Raw genomic sequence first — 16,028 nt, forward strand, 5'->3', positions numbered from 1 at the left:
AGCAGGGAAATGTCTAGAAAATAGAGAGACTTCCAAGTTTGGAGGAGGGAGGATATCATACTCCACGTGAACTTCTTCTTTCTCCTGCGCGTTCAGAGGTTAACATATTGGAAAGGTTCCAAGGTTTAAATTTCGCCTAGATATTGCAACGCAGAATATTCTATCGCATTCTCTAGGCACATAATCTTCCAATTCCTGCTCAACTCACAGATTTCTCAAAAATGCAAGCGCATCTCCGGCCTTTACAGTATCACCCGGCTGAACAAGCACTTTCTCCACTCTGAAGGACTGATCAAAACCATCTTTCTTATCCCCATTATAGGAAACAGAGACTTCCATCTTCATTGCCTCGAGGACAATAACAGGATGACTAGAGGAAACGACATTACCATCCTCTGTATCAACTTTCCAAACATTTGCATCGAGAGGAGCAAATAGCGTTAAAATATCAGGGTCTTGCGATATTCTGTCAGTATATTGAACTTGTGAAGTGTTCGCGATACTTCAGCTTACCTTGTCTCAGAAGTTCGATTTCATCGGCAGGAACGTTGTTTTTCGTTTTTTCCTCCATCCACTTGTCCATCGACTCCTTTTCTAGGGCCAGCATTTTTACCTGTGCCTTGGCTTGGCGAGACTTGAATTCCGCTGTTTCTTCACTGGTTTCATTGAGAAGACGGTTGTGGGCGCTCATATCAAATATGACATCTTCGTACTGGAATCTGTAACTACCGGCCCGGAAACGGGCCATCTCACGCGCCAACTCTTCCTTCTCTACCCGGTAGAAGGTGATCTGATCGAAGTCGCGGAAAAGCCCTGGCTGATCTGCCGAGAAGTCGGGTTTTAGTCCCAATTGGTCGAAACAAGGAATAGTCTGTCCTGTCATCTGATAACCACCTGGAGAGTCAACCGGGTAGATGCTGTCACGATTAGTATTTGAATCTTGCCTTCAATGCCCGCAGTTTGGGAAAAGCTTACTTCATGCACGATCCACCCCAGCTAACACTTCCTTCTGGGGTGTACACACGACTGGGGTTCTGCTTGGGGCATTTTAACCGGTAGCGGGGATCAATTGGGAGACAGATAGTATCGCCACAGAAGAATCCGACACATATAGCCATGAACTCAACCGAGAGGAAAATATCGACTAATTCATCATGTGTAATGCCGTTAATCCCAGCAACGAATTCCATGTTACTGGGTAAAAATGGAGCATATGGTCTTTGCGTCTCCATATAGCGCTGGATAGCTTCCTGCTGGGCTGGGCTTTCGAAGCAGATGGGAAGACGGAACTTTCGACTTGGAACATGCGACCTACTGAGATCGCCATCCGTTTCTTGCAACGATACCAGAATCCCGACAAGCTTATCCTGGGCAAGCTTCAGACCATTATAATGAATGAGAAGCGCTTGGATCAGCCACTTGTTAGCCGAAGTCGCATATTACTGAGATGAGAGAGAATACTCACAATTGCAACATCCTGTGGTCTTGAGCACAGCTTGCCGCACAGCTTCATGAGACTCTTGAAACTTATTGAAGGCTTGGTCTAATGCTGTTACCCTGCACCGGTGATTCAAATCGAACTTCCCATCACCAAATTCGACTAATAAAAAGTCATCACCACCCTGCCACCGACGGTTAGAATTGGATGGGCAAAGGAAGATAGAATACTTCTTACCTGTCTGAATGTCATGAATATTCCAGATTCACCCAAAACAGTGCTATGAATCAACGCCTTCCCCCAGTTGCCAGAAATAGTGGACTCTGGCAATTTGGAATTGGAGATCGGCTCTATGTTGTTGACATCGCAGTGGCCAGCTACCAGTGACGCCACATTTTCCAAAAACCTTTCTAATTTTCCGCGAGCCAGAAGAGCATCCTTCAACGATATTCTGCGATATCGAATAGTATCACCGGATTTAAGCTGGCCCATACGCCAGAGGCTGGCGTTCACAATTGTCGTCGAGGATATGAAGCCACCAAGATCAGGGGCATCCACTGGAAATATGCAAGGACTGAAAAGGGCAGTGGAGTCAGCATGATGCACATGAATGCCATTTTCTACCGTCGCTTACCTGTCTCCTGTCCAGTTCAAAGTTCCGTTCGGGTATCCATATTCAATTACGTTGCTAGGGTGTTGCCCACCATCGCCCCCATCTTCTCTTGCCCATCTAGGAGCAGGGCCAACAAGGCGAATTCCGCCCCGGGTGGCATTATGGGAGACATCCCTGGGGGACAGCAATTAGAAGTGTTTCAAGATATCTTTCTAGGCCTTGCCATGTGCAGAACATACCAAACTGTGTCGTATATCATGTCAATATCTTCGGATACAATGTAACCTTCGTCGTAAGGCCCAACCATGGAATCAATGTCCCAGTGAGAGGAGTATTCAGGCCGCAAATGGGCTGGCAATGAGAGTTCAGGCTCGGGTTTCATGTCATCGAGCTTCGAAATAGCCAACATATCACCTGGAGCGAGCGCTCTGCCTTGATACCCGCCAATTGAAAGTAGCGGGGATGTCGACTTTGATCCACAGTACTGAGCACTGTGTATGTGATTAGTTCGGGAGTCGCGAAAACTTAAGGATGAGTAGTAGCGGCTTACATTCCTGGGAATCCTCCTCGAATAGCGAGGTATGCTGTGGCAAGTTAGTAGGTCAGGCGTCGATGGTGGAGATTACTCTACCTCGACAGCCCCCAGATCCATTAAGCTTTCCAATTGATAAAATTTGACCAGACTTGATGTATAGTCGTGTCCACATTCTCACGTTGGTCCCATCGATTGAAATTTCCATAGGGGCTCCACAAACTGATATCACCGCCGGAGCGAGAAATCGTATCTCTGGTCCTTTCAATGTGATCTCTAGGCCTTCAGTACCGACGGGATTGCCAGTCAAAATATTTGCAACTGCAAACAAGGGATTCCGTCAGCATATTTCGCTTCATCTCAAAGTGTACAACACGTAGTAGGAACTAATAACTGCATACCTTGAAATGCCAAAGGGTCCTAATATCTAGTTGTCAGTACATGTTTATCTTAAAGACAAATAGAGTACGACTAACCATGGGCCCTGCTTGTGGAATTCCTCGCCCAGTCGTGGGGCGGCCTGGATAGTCCTGCACTGTCGTATATACACCTGGGGATATGACATCGATCGCAGCAGGTGTGAACTCGAAATTAGCCAAGAAGTTGGTGAGGGTATGACCCGAGCGGAATTCACTAGAGTCAACGATTGCGTGCAAGAAGTCCAAATTTGTGGGTGGTCCACAGAGGGTAGAGTGCGACAAGACATCGCCTAACTTATCAATGGCTGCTGTTCTGCTAATATCATGTACCATCAACTTTGCAATCATTGGATCTGAGATTTTCGAGTCAGCTTTTTCTTTCGAATCATAGTTCGAGTGTGGCGACCCACCATAATATGTGGAAATTCGAGTTCCGGTAGCGACCCACGTATCGATTCGAGTGCCGCTCAACTCCCTCCATTTAACATGCTGAAGCAATCCAGGAGAAGGGGAATAGTTTCGTGCAGGATTTTCTGCGTACACACGAACTTCGATTGCGCATCCCGAAGGCTTGTCTGGTTGTAAAGCTTCAATATAGCTTTTTTCTAGACCACCGAGACCGCAAAGCTCTCGGTCGGCTTGTTGAAGCATAAGCTTCACAATATCAACTCCATAACAGAGCTCGGTAATGCCGTGTTCAACTTGGAGACGCGTGTTCATTTCCAGGAAGAAGAAATCGCCCGATACATCATCAACTAGGTATTCCACCGTGCCTGCAGATCCATAGTGAATGGACTTTGTCAAAGCGACCGCTGCGGAGGTGAGTTTTTCACGAAGACCTATTCACTGTCAGCTGGTGATGAATAAAAGAGGTAGTAGACAGGTGGAAACTGACCTGGGTGCCTTTCCACAAATAGGCTGGGGCACTCTTCAACAACCTTTTGATGGCGCCGTTGGATTGAGCACTCGCGCTCACCGATATGAATGGCGTCTCCAAGACCATTGCCGAAGACTTGAACCTCAATATGGTGGCTCTCGGGGTAGTAACGCTCCATAAACACGCCAGCATTCTTGAACAAGGTTTCTCCCCTGGACCTAACTTGTATCAGGGACTCTCGGACCTCTTCAACGGATTTGCATATCGTTAATCCCATACCACCACCCCCACCGGTTGCTTTGAGCATCACCTGTAGGATAATATCGTCAGCAAAGGTTGACAGCCATAAACGGGCAAGGTCTCGCACCGGATATCCCAGTTCATTTGCCGCATCTACCGCCTCCTCTTCTGTAACAAGGAGCCCCTTTGTCCCGGGGACTATTGGAACCCCGGCTGCCACAGCAATATCTCGAGCCCGATGCTTCAACCCGAATGATTCAATCGCTTCGGAGCGAGGCCCCACAAACACCATACCCGCATTGGTGACAGCTTGGGCAAATTCTACGTTCTCAGACAGGAATCCGTAGCCAGGAATAATGGCATCAACATTATATGAATGTGCGATCTCTATGATTGCATCTCTGGGTGTATCATGGTCTCAGTTTCGGAGAGCTTGCGTTTGGGAATGGCAGTGAACTGACCCGTTGATGTATGCGGTAGAATCATCACCAGATAGTAGGACTGCCTCATCAGCCACTCGGAGGTGTTGTGATGTCGCGTCGGCGGCAGTGTAGATTGCGATCGTGCGGACACCTAGCTCTCTATCAAGTCAAAGTGTCAGTCGGGGTGTTACTAACATGCTGGGCACGGTTTATCTAATTACTTGGCGGTTTTGGCAATTCGGACAGCGATTTCACCCCGATTCGCGATCAGTAACGTTTTCAATTTCTCCATTGTGGCTCTCTTGATTGTATCAAGTCCCAGGAAGTCATGCAGTACCTGCTGTATTAGTATTCCGCTATGTAACCCCAGTTCCATTTAGCCGAGGCCAATAGATAAGCTTATCAGTACTCCAACGTCGGATGCGGGGAAATTTCACGGGTGTTGGGGTAATTCAGTGCATCCGACTGGCTGGAAATCACCGCTTACCTCGGAGATCTCATATAGAGTCTGGATACCCCCGGCTCGGATTTTTCGTACAACTGATTCATCATGTCGCATGCGAGGGAACACAGACGAGTCTACCAGGTAGGTGGCCCATCAGCTTTTGACCCCCCGCACTTCCTCTCTGTCGATCTTCTGACTGTGTAACCAGGCTTGCGAGCCTTGCAGGGAGAAGAAAGTGCGCTGCGAGCTAGGATCGGCCGATTCGCCCAACAAGCCGCCCTGTGCACGATGCCGCAGAGAGAGCAAACACTGTTTCTTTGCCGCGTTACGGTCAAGAAAAATCGCTCATCGGAAATCGCAACCCTCTTCTCAAAATCCTCGGACCCAACATGCTACTTTTTCTCCCAATTCGATATCATCATCCGGAAATGCAACTCTCGGGCAGGGAGAAAGGGAAATATTACCGGGAGATGGGAGAGCTGCAGCTGCTTTGCTGGAAGGTCACCCCCGAACCTACCATGAAGCATTGACACTGCTCTCGGAAGCTTGCGAGCACAGTGAGGCTCGAAAGAATTCCGCTGATAGCTTACTGGCAAATGATCCACATATCACCGAAAATGACACCAAATCTCCCATCGGCCTTCAAGCTCATCCAACTGCTACCCAACACACTAATGAGGCATTACGCGCCTGGTCCAATCTACGATTTGTCCGTGGCGGGCTTTTCACAGCAGAGGAAGCACTCGATATGGTCGACCATTTCTACACCTTCCATGCTGAATTTTCACCTGTTGTCCCGGAACACTTTCGATGTCATTCTCAACACGCAATTTTGATTGAAGAGGAGCCCGTTTTGACAATCACTTTATTGATGATCGGGTCGAGATACAGAAAATGGACAGGACCAGCTGCAGTCGCGCGTTCTTATATTGTTCATGATCGGATTTGGAGATATCTACAGGGAATGATTTCACGATTAACTTGGTCGGAAGACTTGTTTGTTGGTGAATTCCGTTCGCTCAACGGGCCTCGTCCAGCATACACAGACAGTTGGTCCCATGGGTTCCGCACATTGGGAACGTGCGAGGCATTGTTGTTATTACTAGATTGGCATCCACGGGCGCTTCACTTCCCCCGCCCGATGAAGATACTTCTTCAATAACGATTCCGGAGTTGAAAAAAACGCAGAAAGGTGCTGGTAGCCGTTATTACGGGCCTGGGTCCGGACATGACTGGCTCGCTCGATCGGATCGCTTATGCCAATCTATGCTTTCTACTGTTTTCATGCTGGCGGCTGAGATGGGTATTTTCTCAGATCATGATATCTTCTGGCAAGGTGATGCTGCACATGATGATATCTGTGCTGGTCGGGAACAGGAGAGATTCTACCGTATTAGGTGCTTGATATGGGTTTACGCGACTCAGCAGCCGGGTCGACCAGGTATGTAATTCTTCCACAAGTACATCATAGACGCCCATTTTGGAAGGATTCAAGCTGACGAAAGACATAAATCATTTCAGGACGAAGGAATCCGACACAGTGTACTCCCACTACGAGTCCCTGGATTAAGAATGACGATGCGACGGAATGCTGGATGCGCGTCGCGACTATTATGAAAAATGCGAACGACCTTCTCTTTGTCTCGCCCCAATTTACCAGTGAAATAATTCTCAGTGGAAATTATCTTGAGATTGTTCGGGGCCTCGAACCATCACTGACCGAATCGCTCATTGAGTTCGACCATGCAAAGTGTATGTATCAGCTTCTCCGCCGTGTCAATTTAAACTAAACCGACCTCGGGAGTTTAGTGGCCAAGCAAACCCGAAATATCTTGAACATCGAATACGACTATACCCAGCTCTGTATTTTCAGTCTTGCTTTACAAGCCGCGATTGATCGAAACTCCTGCGATAGTAGAAATGACACACCAGGAGGTTTTTCACAATGCGCGTCAGCGAACTCGGAAGAAGAGAAGCATCTTAGGAGAACGGTCAAAGCTTCCCGCAGTATCCTGAGAACAGTTCTTGACGATCTACTTCCTCATGGAAGTCTGAAGTATATTCCCGTGCGATCATACTCCAGATTACTCGGTGCGACTTTGATTCTTCTCAAGGTTAGTCGTCCTCGTCCTCTTCTTTCTATGCTCCTGTGCCTGGGTGCTAAATCGAACAATCAGTGCTGCGCCGCCGGAATAAATGAGATTGATATACCCACATCTCTCGATCTTGTTCGTCAAGTCGCTGCTGGTCTTCGCACCTCTGTAGTAGATGATACCCACTTGAGCAGTCGATGGGGCGACCTGCTCGAAAGCCTCGCTAATAGACTGGAGTCGCGCCTAGCCCAACCAGCCACGTCTAGAATTTCTGGTATGAAATTTACACCCGAAGCCTCTCGGGCCACTCGTGAAATACGACCATCGAGAGTACATCATACCCTTAGAGATCTACAGAATCATGCCTACCTTCCACTGAACGATCGCTCAGATGTCAACGCTTCAAATTCGGGAGATGCCAAGCGTGATACACAGTTTGATGCCTGGTCAACGTGGTGGGATGATCAATTCTCCGAGGTGAACCTCAATTACATGCCATGGTTTCCTACTCTGGGGCTTTTGAGTGGGAGTGATATTCAGTTCTCAAACGATGCGGCTGGTGGTGCTTTTGACTCGGAACATACCAGTATAGGTCATCCGTGTTGAAGATTAATTTCAAAGGGCAATGTTTGAAGCGAATTTATAGAGTTTCTTGTACAATAATATCATAATATCTTAGCAGTCCCATTTAATATATAAATCCAATCTGAAGGAACAGTTCATTTTCGTGGAAGAGACCCCTCAGGTCTAGGATCAGCCGGGAGGTTGAATTTCCACATTTTTTTAGATATTTATCAAAAGCGCATGAAACCTTCCTTCATTTACGTCGCATACTCCCCCGGGCGCTTTGATGACGTTTCTTCAATGGCGAACGCAGATCTGTGGATCCCAGTAAACCGAGAGAAAATATCTTGAAGTAAGTGTCGGATGAATGGAGTCGGTGAGCCCCGGGTAGTGCAGGGAAGCGGTTTGATTCCGAACCGAACCAGCTCCGCATGAGCGGGGTCATTTAAATGCCCGAGCGAAGCAAGTAATTGGACTCTGGGGACAAGACCCCAAAGGTGTATGTTTGACCGATTGATCAATTTATTATTCTTTTGCTCGCTATCTTTCAAATAACTTTAAACAACATTCTCTCGGGCCGGTTATCAAGTCAAGGAACGGCAAGTCTTCAAGATCTCGAGCCATTCCTGGCGTTATTGTGACCGCCAGTATCAGCGACCATTAATTCGGCGACGGCTTCAAAGTGCTATCATGGGACCTATCAAGCACAAAGCCCTCATCAATGTGGATCTGGGAGAAGGGTTTGGGAATTGGACTATCACTTCAGATGAAGATTTGCTTCCGTTCATTGATCATGCCAATATCGCCTGTGGCTTCCATGCCTCGTATGTCTTTACTATATTTCCCCTCTTTGCGACCGTCACAATCATGACGGCCTGTCGGTTACCAGTCATATCATAAAAAACAATCCGGCCAGCATCATAGCTTCAAGTTTCACGATTAGCACTAACTAATATGTTTCTTCTACTAGTGACCCCCTCATCATGATGGACACCGTTCGCAGCTGCAAGCAACACGGAGTCAAAATCGGAGCCCACCCCGGCTTGCCAGATCTTCAGGGCTTCGGCCGTCGCGAAATGAAACTTTCACAAGAAGAACTCACTGCGATTACTATTTATCAAATTGGTGCTCTTCAGGGGTTCTTGGACAGGGAGGAAGTTCCCCTTCATCACGTCAAGCCTCATGGATCGCTTTATGGAATGTGCTGCCGAGACTACGATACTTCGGTCGCTGTATTCAAGGCTGTACCCAAGGGTGTCAAAGTATTTGGGCTTCCGGGAACTTGCATGGAACAAGCGGCCAAGGATTTGGGGCTCGAGTTTATTGCAGAGTTTTATGCGGATGTTAAGTATAATGCGGACGCTTCTCTGCTGATTGAGCGGAAAAAGAAGTAAGTGGCCTAATCTGTCTTTTTCGTCTTGCTCTTTCTAAAATGGAGTTCACAGGGCTTGGGATCTCGCCGAAGTCCGAAGACGCGTTTCACAGCAGATGGAAACATGCACTGCTGTTGCGATCGATGGATCGACTTGCGAATTGCCTGTCAAAGATCATCCAATCTCCATTTGCTGTCATTCGGACGTTCCAGGATGTTTGGAGCTGGTCAAAGAGACAAGAGCCGTTGTTGACATATTCAACAAGACTTATTTCCCCGACCTCTCGATGGTATAAACCTTGGAATATACTACTAGTATTAGTTATACAACGATGATGGGTTCGTCTTATAATTCAACATGGACTTCTCGAGGTCCAAGGTTGGAGTTCATTCCAAGGTTCCCTTGGAGATTGCCACCTGGGCAAATTCGTGTTTGAAAATCATGAGTTCAATCAGCCAGCTTCGTACGATAACTCAATTCACACTCTCAACGTTTCGTTGAACTATGTCCGTCGGTATCTAATTTAATCCGTCTTTCGTCCTGTTTGTTAATGAGGAGAACGGAATGTTCCCCAATACACTAGTAGTACCCCAACCGCAGTTACCCCAAGTGGGGGCTACCCCAACCACCTGGGCAATTTACCGCGTGGGCAGGACCTGGTTGTATAATATGTTTAATCCAAACCATCCATATATATCTCTACCTAACTTTCATCAACCTTGAAAGGCCATGATGAGTCGGGCATAAATCTCGTAGGCAATTTCAAGTTCACCCGTGGATGCCCACCGCCGCTAGATGTTTAACAGTAATGGGTAGCCCGGAAAGTACTATTTGGAGTCGAGCCGAAGATTGGTGCAATCCGGTTGGACAGCTCTGTCTTCACTCGTATCTTATCAACTGATCAATGGCTATCAAATTGACTCCAACTCACTACCCCAACTTCATTTTTAGCCAATGGCACCCATATTTATGGTGATAACATGAATTGGGAAGGAATGAGATCGACTACGAATTGCGGGGTATCACTTGGCAGCGTGCACTGGTATCAATATGGCCAGGGCTCTGGTTATTTGTTACCCCAAAACCTGTATTCAAGTTGGGTAGTTTTTGTTTATCCCCGGACTCGAGCCGTGTCTGATAAGACATTTCGAGTGAAGGTCTGCCCGAAGCTTTATAACTATTCTGGAGCACCTGGGGGCTGGCATGCACGGATATTATATAACTCTTGTCCGCAATTCACACAATTCCTGCAATAAAGAGAAATTTACCTGCCAGCCGGTTCCGGTTTGACCACGGTACGTACTAGCTATTCAGCGTTGAAATTGAAACAAACCTTCAGCGACAGACATACTGAAAACGGAACCAGCTGTATCTGCTAGTACACGACCTAATAAGAAATATGAATGATCCTCTTCCCATTCCCGGAACGGTCCAGCAGGTGGATGTTGACCACAACCTCAACCCGAGGCACAACAAAGAGCAACAAGATATCGTCTTGATTCCTCGCCCGAGCTCTCATCCAGACGACCCTCTCAATTGGTCCCGCAGCCGCAAGTCTTTGAGCAGTACCTGCCAAATGGCTTGGTGTTTCTTTGCCGCCGCCCTCATCAGTGGCCTGTCGTCATCATACCTCCTTATCTCAGAAGACACGGGTATTTCCGTAGCAGACCTCAGCACAGGAAACGGCCTCATGTATCTCTTCATGGGGTGGGGAACCCTTTTGACCCAGAACTTAGCGCAGGACTTTGGACGTCGGCCAGTTTTCCTAGTTGGTATGCTAGGGGCATCACTGTTGCAGGTCTGGTCTGCTTATATCTCGTCGGTGGGCGAATGGTACGCCAATCGAATCCTTCTTGGAATTTTCGTTTCACCTCAAGAAGCCTTGATCGAGCTTTGTATTGCGGATATTCACTTTGCTCATGACCGGGGCTTTCATATGGGCATTTATAATTGGACTTTGTGGTGTGGTGCTTTCTTGTCACCTATCGCTGGTGGATTCGTTGCTGAGAGGTTCGGGTGGAGATGGATCCAATACATCCTGGCGATTATTTGCCTTTGCTTCACAATTACGACTTTCTTCACCTTTGAAGAAACAATGTTCTTCCGCCAAGTGAACATTCAAGAACCAATATTTTCTAACCCCAAAGATGCCAGCAGCCTTGAGACTGCGCATAACGCTTGCGAGAAGATTGTCGGCGAATCCAAAGATCCAGAGGGCTCCAATACTCCCCCTGCGGTTGCTGAGCAGATGTACGAAGTCAAAACATACGTCCAAAAACTGAAATTCTGGGGATTCAGACACCCCTCTCAGCCATTCAATTTCTTTCGGTCAATCACACTGTCCTTCCGACTTTTACTATTCCCCACACTCATCTTCTCCGGTCTTCTGGTTGGAAGTATTCTCGCTTGGTACAATGTCTTGGGCGGCTCCTTGGCGGAAGTTCTGGGTGGTGCGCCCTATAATTTTAGCACAGAGGCGATCGGCCTTAGCTACTTCGCGAGTGTGATAGGAGTGTCGATTGGGTGCTACTTCAGCGGCTGGCTCAGTGACATTCTTGCGATAAAGCTGGCCAGAAGGAGACATGGTATCAAGGAGCCCGAGGACCGTCTCTGGATGTTCTTGATTCCTATTCTCGCCCATCCTGTGGGTTGCCTTCTTTATGGAGTGGGAGCAAGTCACCATATTCCATGGATTGGAGTTGTCATTGGAATGGCACTCATCTGCGTTACATTGCCGATGGGATCTGGCTTAGCTATTACCTACATCATTGACAGTCAAAAGGAGTTGGCGGGAGAGTCTATTGTGACTGTTATCCTGATCCGTAACACAATCGGTAAGTTTTGATCTGTCCGGGGACTCGATTGAACGTTGGGACTTGAACACCCTGACAAGGTATAACTAGGCTTTGCTTTCGCATATGCGGTCAACCCCATGATAACAAACATGGGACTTGAGAATACATTCATTCTGATAGCAGTGCTGGGAATACTTTTCTGGAGTGGTTGTTTCCTGTGGATCAAAATTGGCAAAGCTGCTCGAAGATCTATTGCCAAACCCTACTGGAATCTGGTTGAGAGTCATGGACTTGCCGCCCACTGAAAGTTTATTTACAAAGTGGTGAGGAGCTGGTGGCAGACAAAGTGGTATGTCATCTCTTGATAGTTACTTTGTACAACGTGCCGGTGATATCATGTACTAGTACTATTATATGTAAATTTAATTGAACTCTACGACGAATATTATAGGCAGTAATTCAGTGCAAGGAACTTGAAGCTATTACTTTGTACTACTTGATGCCACCGGAATCAAGATGCACTTGGTGTTGAATAAAACTGGTAGCGCTAGGAAAATCTTTCTTCACCTTTCTTGACGCTAGGATTTTGCAGCACTGTCATATCACAACACCTAGTACAATTCTACGCATTGAGAATTATCTAGAAGGCTAGTATTTACACTCTCATTGCAGAGAGCAAGTTTGGGATAAGAAAAATAGGTCTTTGGATCTCTATACCACCAGCAGGATTATCATTGAACCACCACTTGGTGGGAACAAGATAATCAGGCACGATTCCATTCTCTGCCCAGTCCATGATTGCCAGGGCAATATTGTGTTTAGAATAATTGAACCCAGGAACACCCCAGTAGGTATCGGCTAATACGTCACTCTGGTCATCGCCGTTTACGTGGAACGGGGTGTTTTGTGGAGTCTTCTTTAAAAACGCAACCGAGCATTGCTGTTGTTTTGTGTGCCTGGGTGGCCAAGCACCCACATGACTGAGTCAGCCTACACCACTGTATGTAGATAACCTCAGGTCATACCTCCCATAGTCATCTATCTATCTATCTACCGATCCATCGTCCTGTAGTAGCTGTCTTTGCGGAATACACATTGTATAGACGTATGGGGCTCACGATCGGATTTTATGCTTATTTGGTAGGATTTCCAAGGGCCCGAGTAAGCCACGGGTACTATCGTGGGCTATTCTTTGTCACTAGGACGGACAGTCCGTGATCACTTACGAGGCTTGGAAATATGCAGTGGTAAATCTGATAGAATAAGACACCATGTTTTTAAGTTCACTAGTAGCATGCAAAAGTAATCGATGATTTAATCTACGGCGATTGGCTAGGCCACACAGCTAGTATACTCGTGCACTCCCGACCCTACCACGACAGGCTTCCTCTCAGAGCCGGAGGAGGGCATCTGAATGGTAGCCTGACTATTGGGAGGCACCTGAACAACCAAACGAAAGATCTTTTCTTTCTTCGAACATTTGTCACTTTCTTTGCTCATTTTGACTGTCCAATGCGTGGATATGAGGCCATATGCACTTGTGAACTTGGTTGTGGCCTCACTCAATCCACCCCCAGGTCGTACCTCGACATTAAACTTCTTCCAGCCAGGCTCGGAAGGAGTTAGCCCACCAATATTTTCGTGGATCCAGCTTCCCACCGATCCGACGGCGTAATGATTGAAAGAGGTCATCGACCCTGAGTTGACACTTCCATTTGCCAGCATGCTGTCCCAACGTTCCCATGTGGTGGTTCCATTCATCACGACTTGGAAGAGCCAGCCCGGGTCTTCTTCTTGCATCAACATACCATAGAAAGAATCCGCCGCGCCGTATTCGGATAGTGTATGCCCGAGGATATGAGTCCCGGCAAATCCTGTTCCAACTTTGTATTCGTTTCCCTTCACGAGATTGACAAGTCGCTCCGTAGCAGAGGTATAATGCGCTGGATCAGAAAACAATCGGAAATACAACGGTAATGTGAGACCTGTCTGTGTCTCATTTGCGACAGTTCCATTCTGGGAGACCCAGGCATCTTGGAAGGCTTTGGTCAACTTAGAGCGAGCACTGGAGTATTTCTCGGCATTTTCGGTAAGCGAAAGGCGATTGGACATATTGGCCACAAGTTCAGTGCTGTGGATCAGATATGCATCGGAAACCAAATACTTGTCCGTTGTCGCATCGCCTGGATTGTCCGGGGGTGCCTTAGGGTCCAGCCAATCAGCGTACTGGAAGGTCGAGCGATTCCACAACCCGACCTCGTTTCTAAGGACTCCCTTATCAATCCAATCTTTGGCTCCTGCATACTGCTCTTCAAGCATCTTTTTATCACCAAAAGATTGGAAAAGTTGCCAAGGTACGGCCACAATCGAATCTCCCCAGATTGATGTAGCCGACGACTCTCCCAAAACATTTGGAATAACATATGGCGGGGCATCTGGAGTTTTGATTAGTGAGAATCAGCGTTTGTAGAGACGGAAATTCCCTCACAGTTGTTCTCTTCTTGCTCCGAGCGCGCATCACGTAGCCACCCGCGGAGAAAGCCAGCCGTGTCATAAACAAAATTTGCAGTTCGACTAAATGCATGAATGTCACCTGTCCAGCCAAGGCGTTCATCACGCTGAGGACAATCTGTAGGGATACTTAGAAAGTTGCCACGCATACTCCAAAGGATATTTTTGTGGAGCCGGTTTAGGAGGGAGTCAGAGCAATCAAAGAATGCAGTTTGCTCCATGTCCGTGTGAACAACGATCGCAGTGACTGAATCTGCGTCAAGCTTAGTCTCATTTGGCCATCCTTCGACCTGAACATATCGGAAGCCGTGAAATGTGAATGACGGTTCCCACTCATCATCCCCGCCTGAAAGTGTGAAGTTGTCTGTTGCTTTGGCGGTACGAAGAGGGCGTGTTGCGACCTCTCCATTTTCCATAACTAGTGGAAGTTAGCAGGTGGTTAATAGGCAACTAGTTGTCATAGGATTATACCTTCAGTGTGAACAAAACTGATGTTTTGCCCTCGAGGCCCTTTGACGCGGATACGCAGCCAGCCAACCAAGTTCTGCCCAAAATCCAACACTGTCTTTCCCGAAGCGCTAGAAAAAACATTCTCAAGTTTGTGCTCATCGACGCGTCTCACTGGTGGTGCATCCGGGGCAGCGAGAACATCTTTAGAAAATTTGAGCTCACGGACACCCAGCCAGCTTGACTGATCAAAGCCCGGAGAATCCCATCCCTTTTGCTCCAGCCTAGAATTATACGTCTCCCCATCATAAATCTCGGAAGACAATATGGGGCCCGTGCTAGACTTCCAGGTTGTGTCACTAGAGATGTATGTCTTTGTGCCGTTGGAATTCGTTACTGAGAGTAGACAAAGCGCGCCTAGCGTATCGCCGTATATATTCCGATTGTTCTCCCACGCCAGTCGTCCTGAGTACCAGCCTTCACCTACAGTCACACCGATAGTATTCTCTCCATCTCTGAGAAGATCGGTCACATCGTAAGTATTGTACTCATGGCGATGCATGTACGACTGCCATCCTGGAGCGAGAAAATGATCACCAACACGCTGGCCGTTCAGACGAGCCTCATATAGTCCTAACGCGGTGATGTACAATCTTGCCGAAGTAATATCACCTCCCAATTCAAAGTCCTTTCGAAAATAGATTGGTCGATGGGTGGCGTTAACCTCAGTAGCTCGTTCAGATGCCAAAACAACCGCATCTTGCCAATCTTCGGGACTGAGAAGCCCCGGTTCAACAGACACAGGATGCGACCATGATGTAGATGGGTTGCCTCTGCCCCCAGACGATTTAACCCGAACGGTCGCTTCTTCTCCTGACTCTAGAGGATCACTGGGCCATGGAACAAGAACAGACTCCGCAGAATCTACGTGGAAAGTCTCTGCATGCTTTCCTGGCTTTTGAATTTCAATATCATATGATGCTTGATTCCAATCTGAGACTTGCCCATCAAATCGCCAGGAAATCCGGGGAGAAGTCTCCCCTATGCCTAAGGCTGTTCGATGGTGCTCAAATGAGACCTGAGAAATTGAAAGAGCCATGTTGTTTTGGTATTCATCTGTAGCTGCTTGAAGCCATTTTATATGGAAACTTCTCAGGGTATCTCTATCTCATTGGTTGAAACACTGGGAAGGCCGTCCAACCCCGCATTAAAAGATCCGGGCAAATTGACCAAAGCAAGATGTGATTTCCCGCACAACG

The 16,028-nt window shown here is 47.5% G+C and overlaps 5 protein-coding genes across 5 annotated transcripts; 3 read left to right on the top strand and 2 right to left on the bottom strand.

Moving 5' to 3' along the window:
• Nucleotides 1-204: 204 nt before the first annotated feature.
• N7533_001637 (bifunctional urea carboxylase/allophanate hydrolase) lies at nucleotides 205-4,833 on the bottom strand (the record flags this gene model as incomplete). Its single annotated transcript, XM_057098287.1, has 13 exons — nucleotides 205-455; nucleotides 514-917; nucleotides 976-1,405; nucleotides 1,466-1,622; nucleotides 1,676-2,012; nucleotides 2,073-2,225; nucleotides 2,291-2,535; nucleotides 2,678-2,904; nucleotides 2,985-3,003; nucleotides 3,060-3,841; nucleotides 3,898-4,520; nucleotides 4,581-4,700; nucleotides 4,763-4,833. The coding sequence occupies 13 exons, from the start codon at nucleotides 4,831-4,833 to the stop codon at nucleotides 205-207; spliced, it is 3,819 nt and encodes a 1,272-aa protein (XP_056963423.1).
• Nucleotides 4,834-5,091: 258 nt separating this feature from the next.
• On the top strand, nucleotides 5,092-7,685 carry N7533_001638 (Zn(II)2Cys6 transcription factor domain-containing protein; the record flags this gene model as incomplete). Its single annotated transcript, XM_057098288.1, has 6 exons — nucleotides 5,092-5,127; nucleotides 5,195-6,066; nucleotides 6,093-6,427; nucleotides 6,508-6,738; nucleotides 6,796-7,100; nucleotides 7,164-7,685. 6 exons carry the CDS (start codon nucleotides 5,092-5,094, stop codon nucleotides 7,683-7,685), a joined length of 2,301 nt encoding a protein of 766 aa, XP_056963424.1.
• Nucleotides 7,686-8,297: 612 nt separating this feature from the next.
• On the top strand, nucleotides 8,298-9,311 carry N7533_001639 (uncharacterized protein; the record flags this gene model as incomplete). The annotated part of the gene is made up of 3 exons (XM_057098289.1): nucleotides 8,298-8,467; nucleotides 8,614-9,033; nucleotides 9,089-9,311. Coding segments are annotated over 3 exons (813 nt in total), but the record flags the coding sequence as incomplete, so codon positions are not given.
• A 1,104-nt stretch (nucleotides 9,312-10,415) lies between these two features.
• N7533_001640 (uncharacterized protein) lies at nucleotides 10,416-12,116 on the top strand (the record flags this gene model as incomplete). Its single annotated transcript, XM_057098290.1, has 2 exons — nucleotides 10,416-11,850; nucleotides 11,920-12,116. The coding sequence occupies 2 exons, from the start codon at nucleotides 10,416-10,418 to the stop codon at nucleotides 12,114-12,116; spliced, it is 1,632 nt and encodes a 543-aa protein (XP_056963426.1).
• A 1,027-nt stretch (nucleotides 12,117-13,143) lies between these two features.
• On the bottom strand, nucleotides 13,144-15,868 carry N7533_001641 (uncharacterized protein; the record flags this gene model as incomplete). The annotated part of the gene is made up of 3 exons (XM_057098291.1): nucleotides 13,144-14,246; nucleotides 14,300-14,740; nucleotides 14,794-15,868. 3 exons carry the CDS (start codon nucleotides 15,866-15,868, stop codon nucleotides 13,144-13,146), a joined length of 2,619 nt encoding a protein of 872 aa, XP_056963427.1.
• Between the last annotated feature and the right edge of the window lie 160 nt (nucleotides 15,869-16,028).

The sequence above is a fragment of the Penicillium manginii genome (assembly GCF_028828005.1).
Source record: "Penicillium manginii strain IBT 31320 chromosome Unknown utg000002l:1.0-5564898.0:1.0-5567710.0, whole genome shotgun sequence".
In the NCBI taxonomy this organism is placed as follows: Eukaryota; Fungi; Ascomycota; class Eurotiomycetes; order Eurotiales; family Aspergillaceae; genus Penicillium; species Penicillium manginii.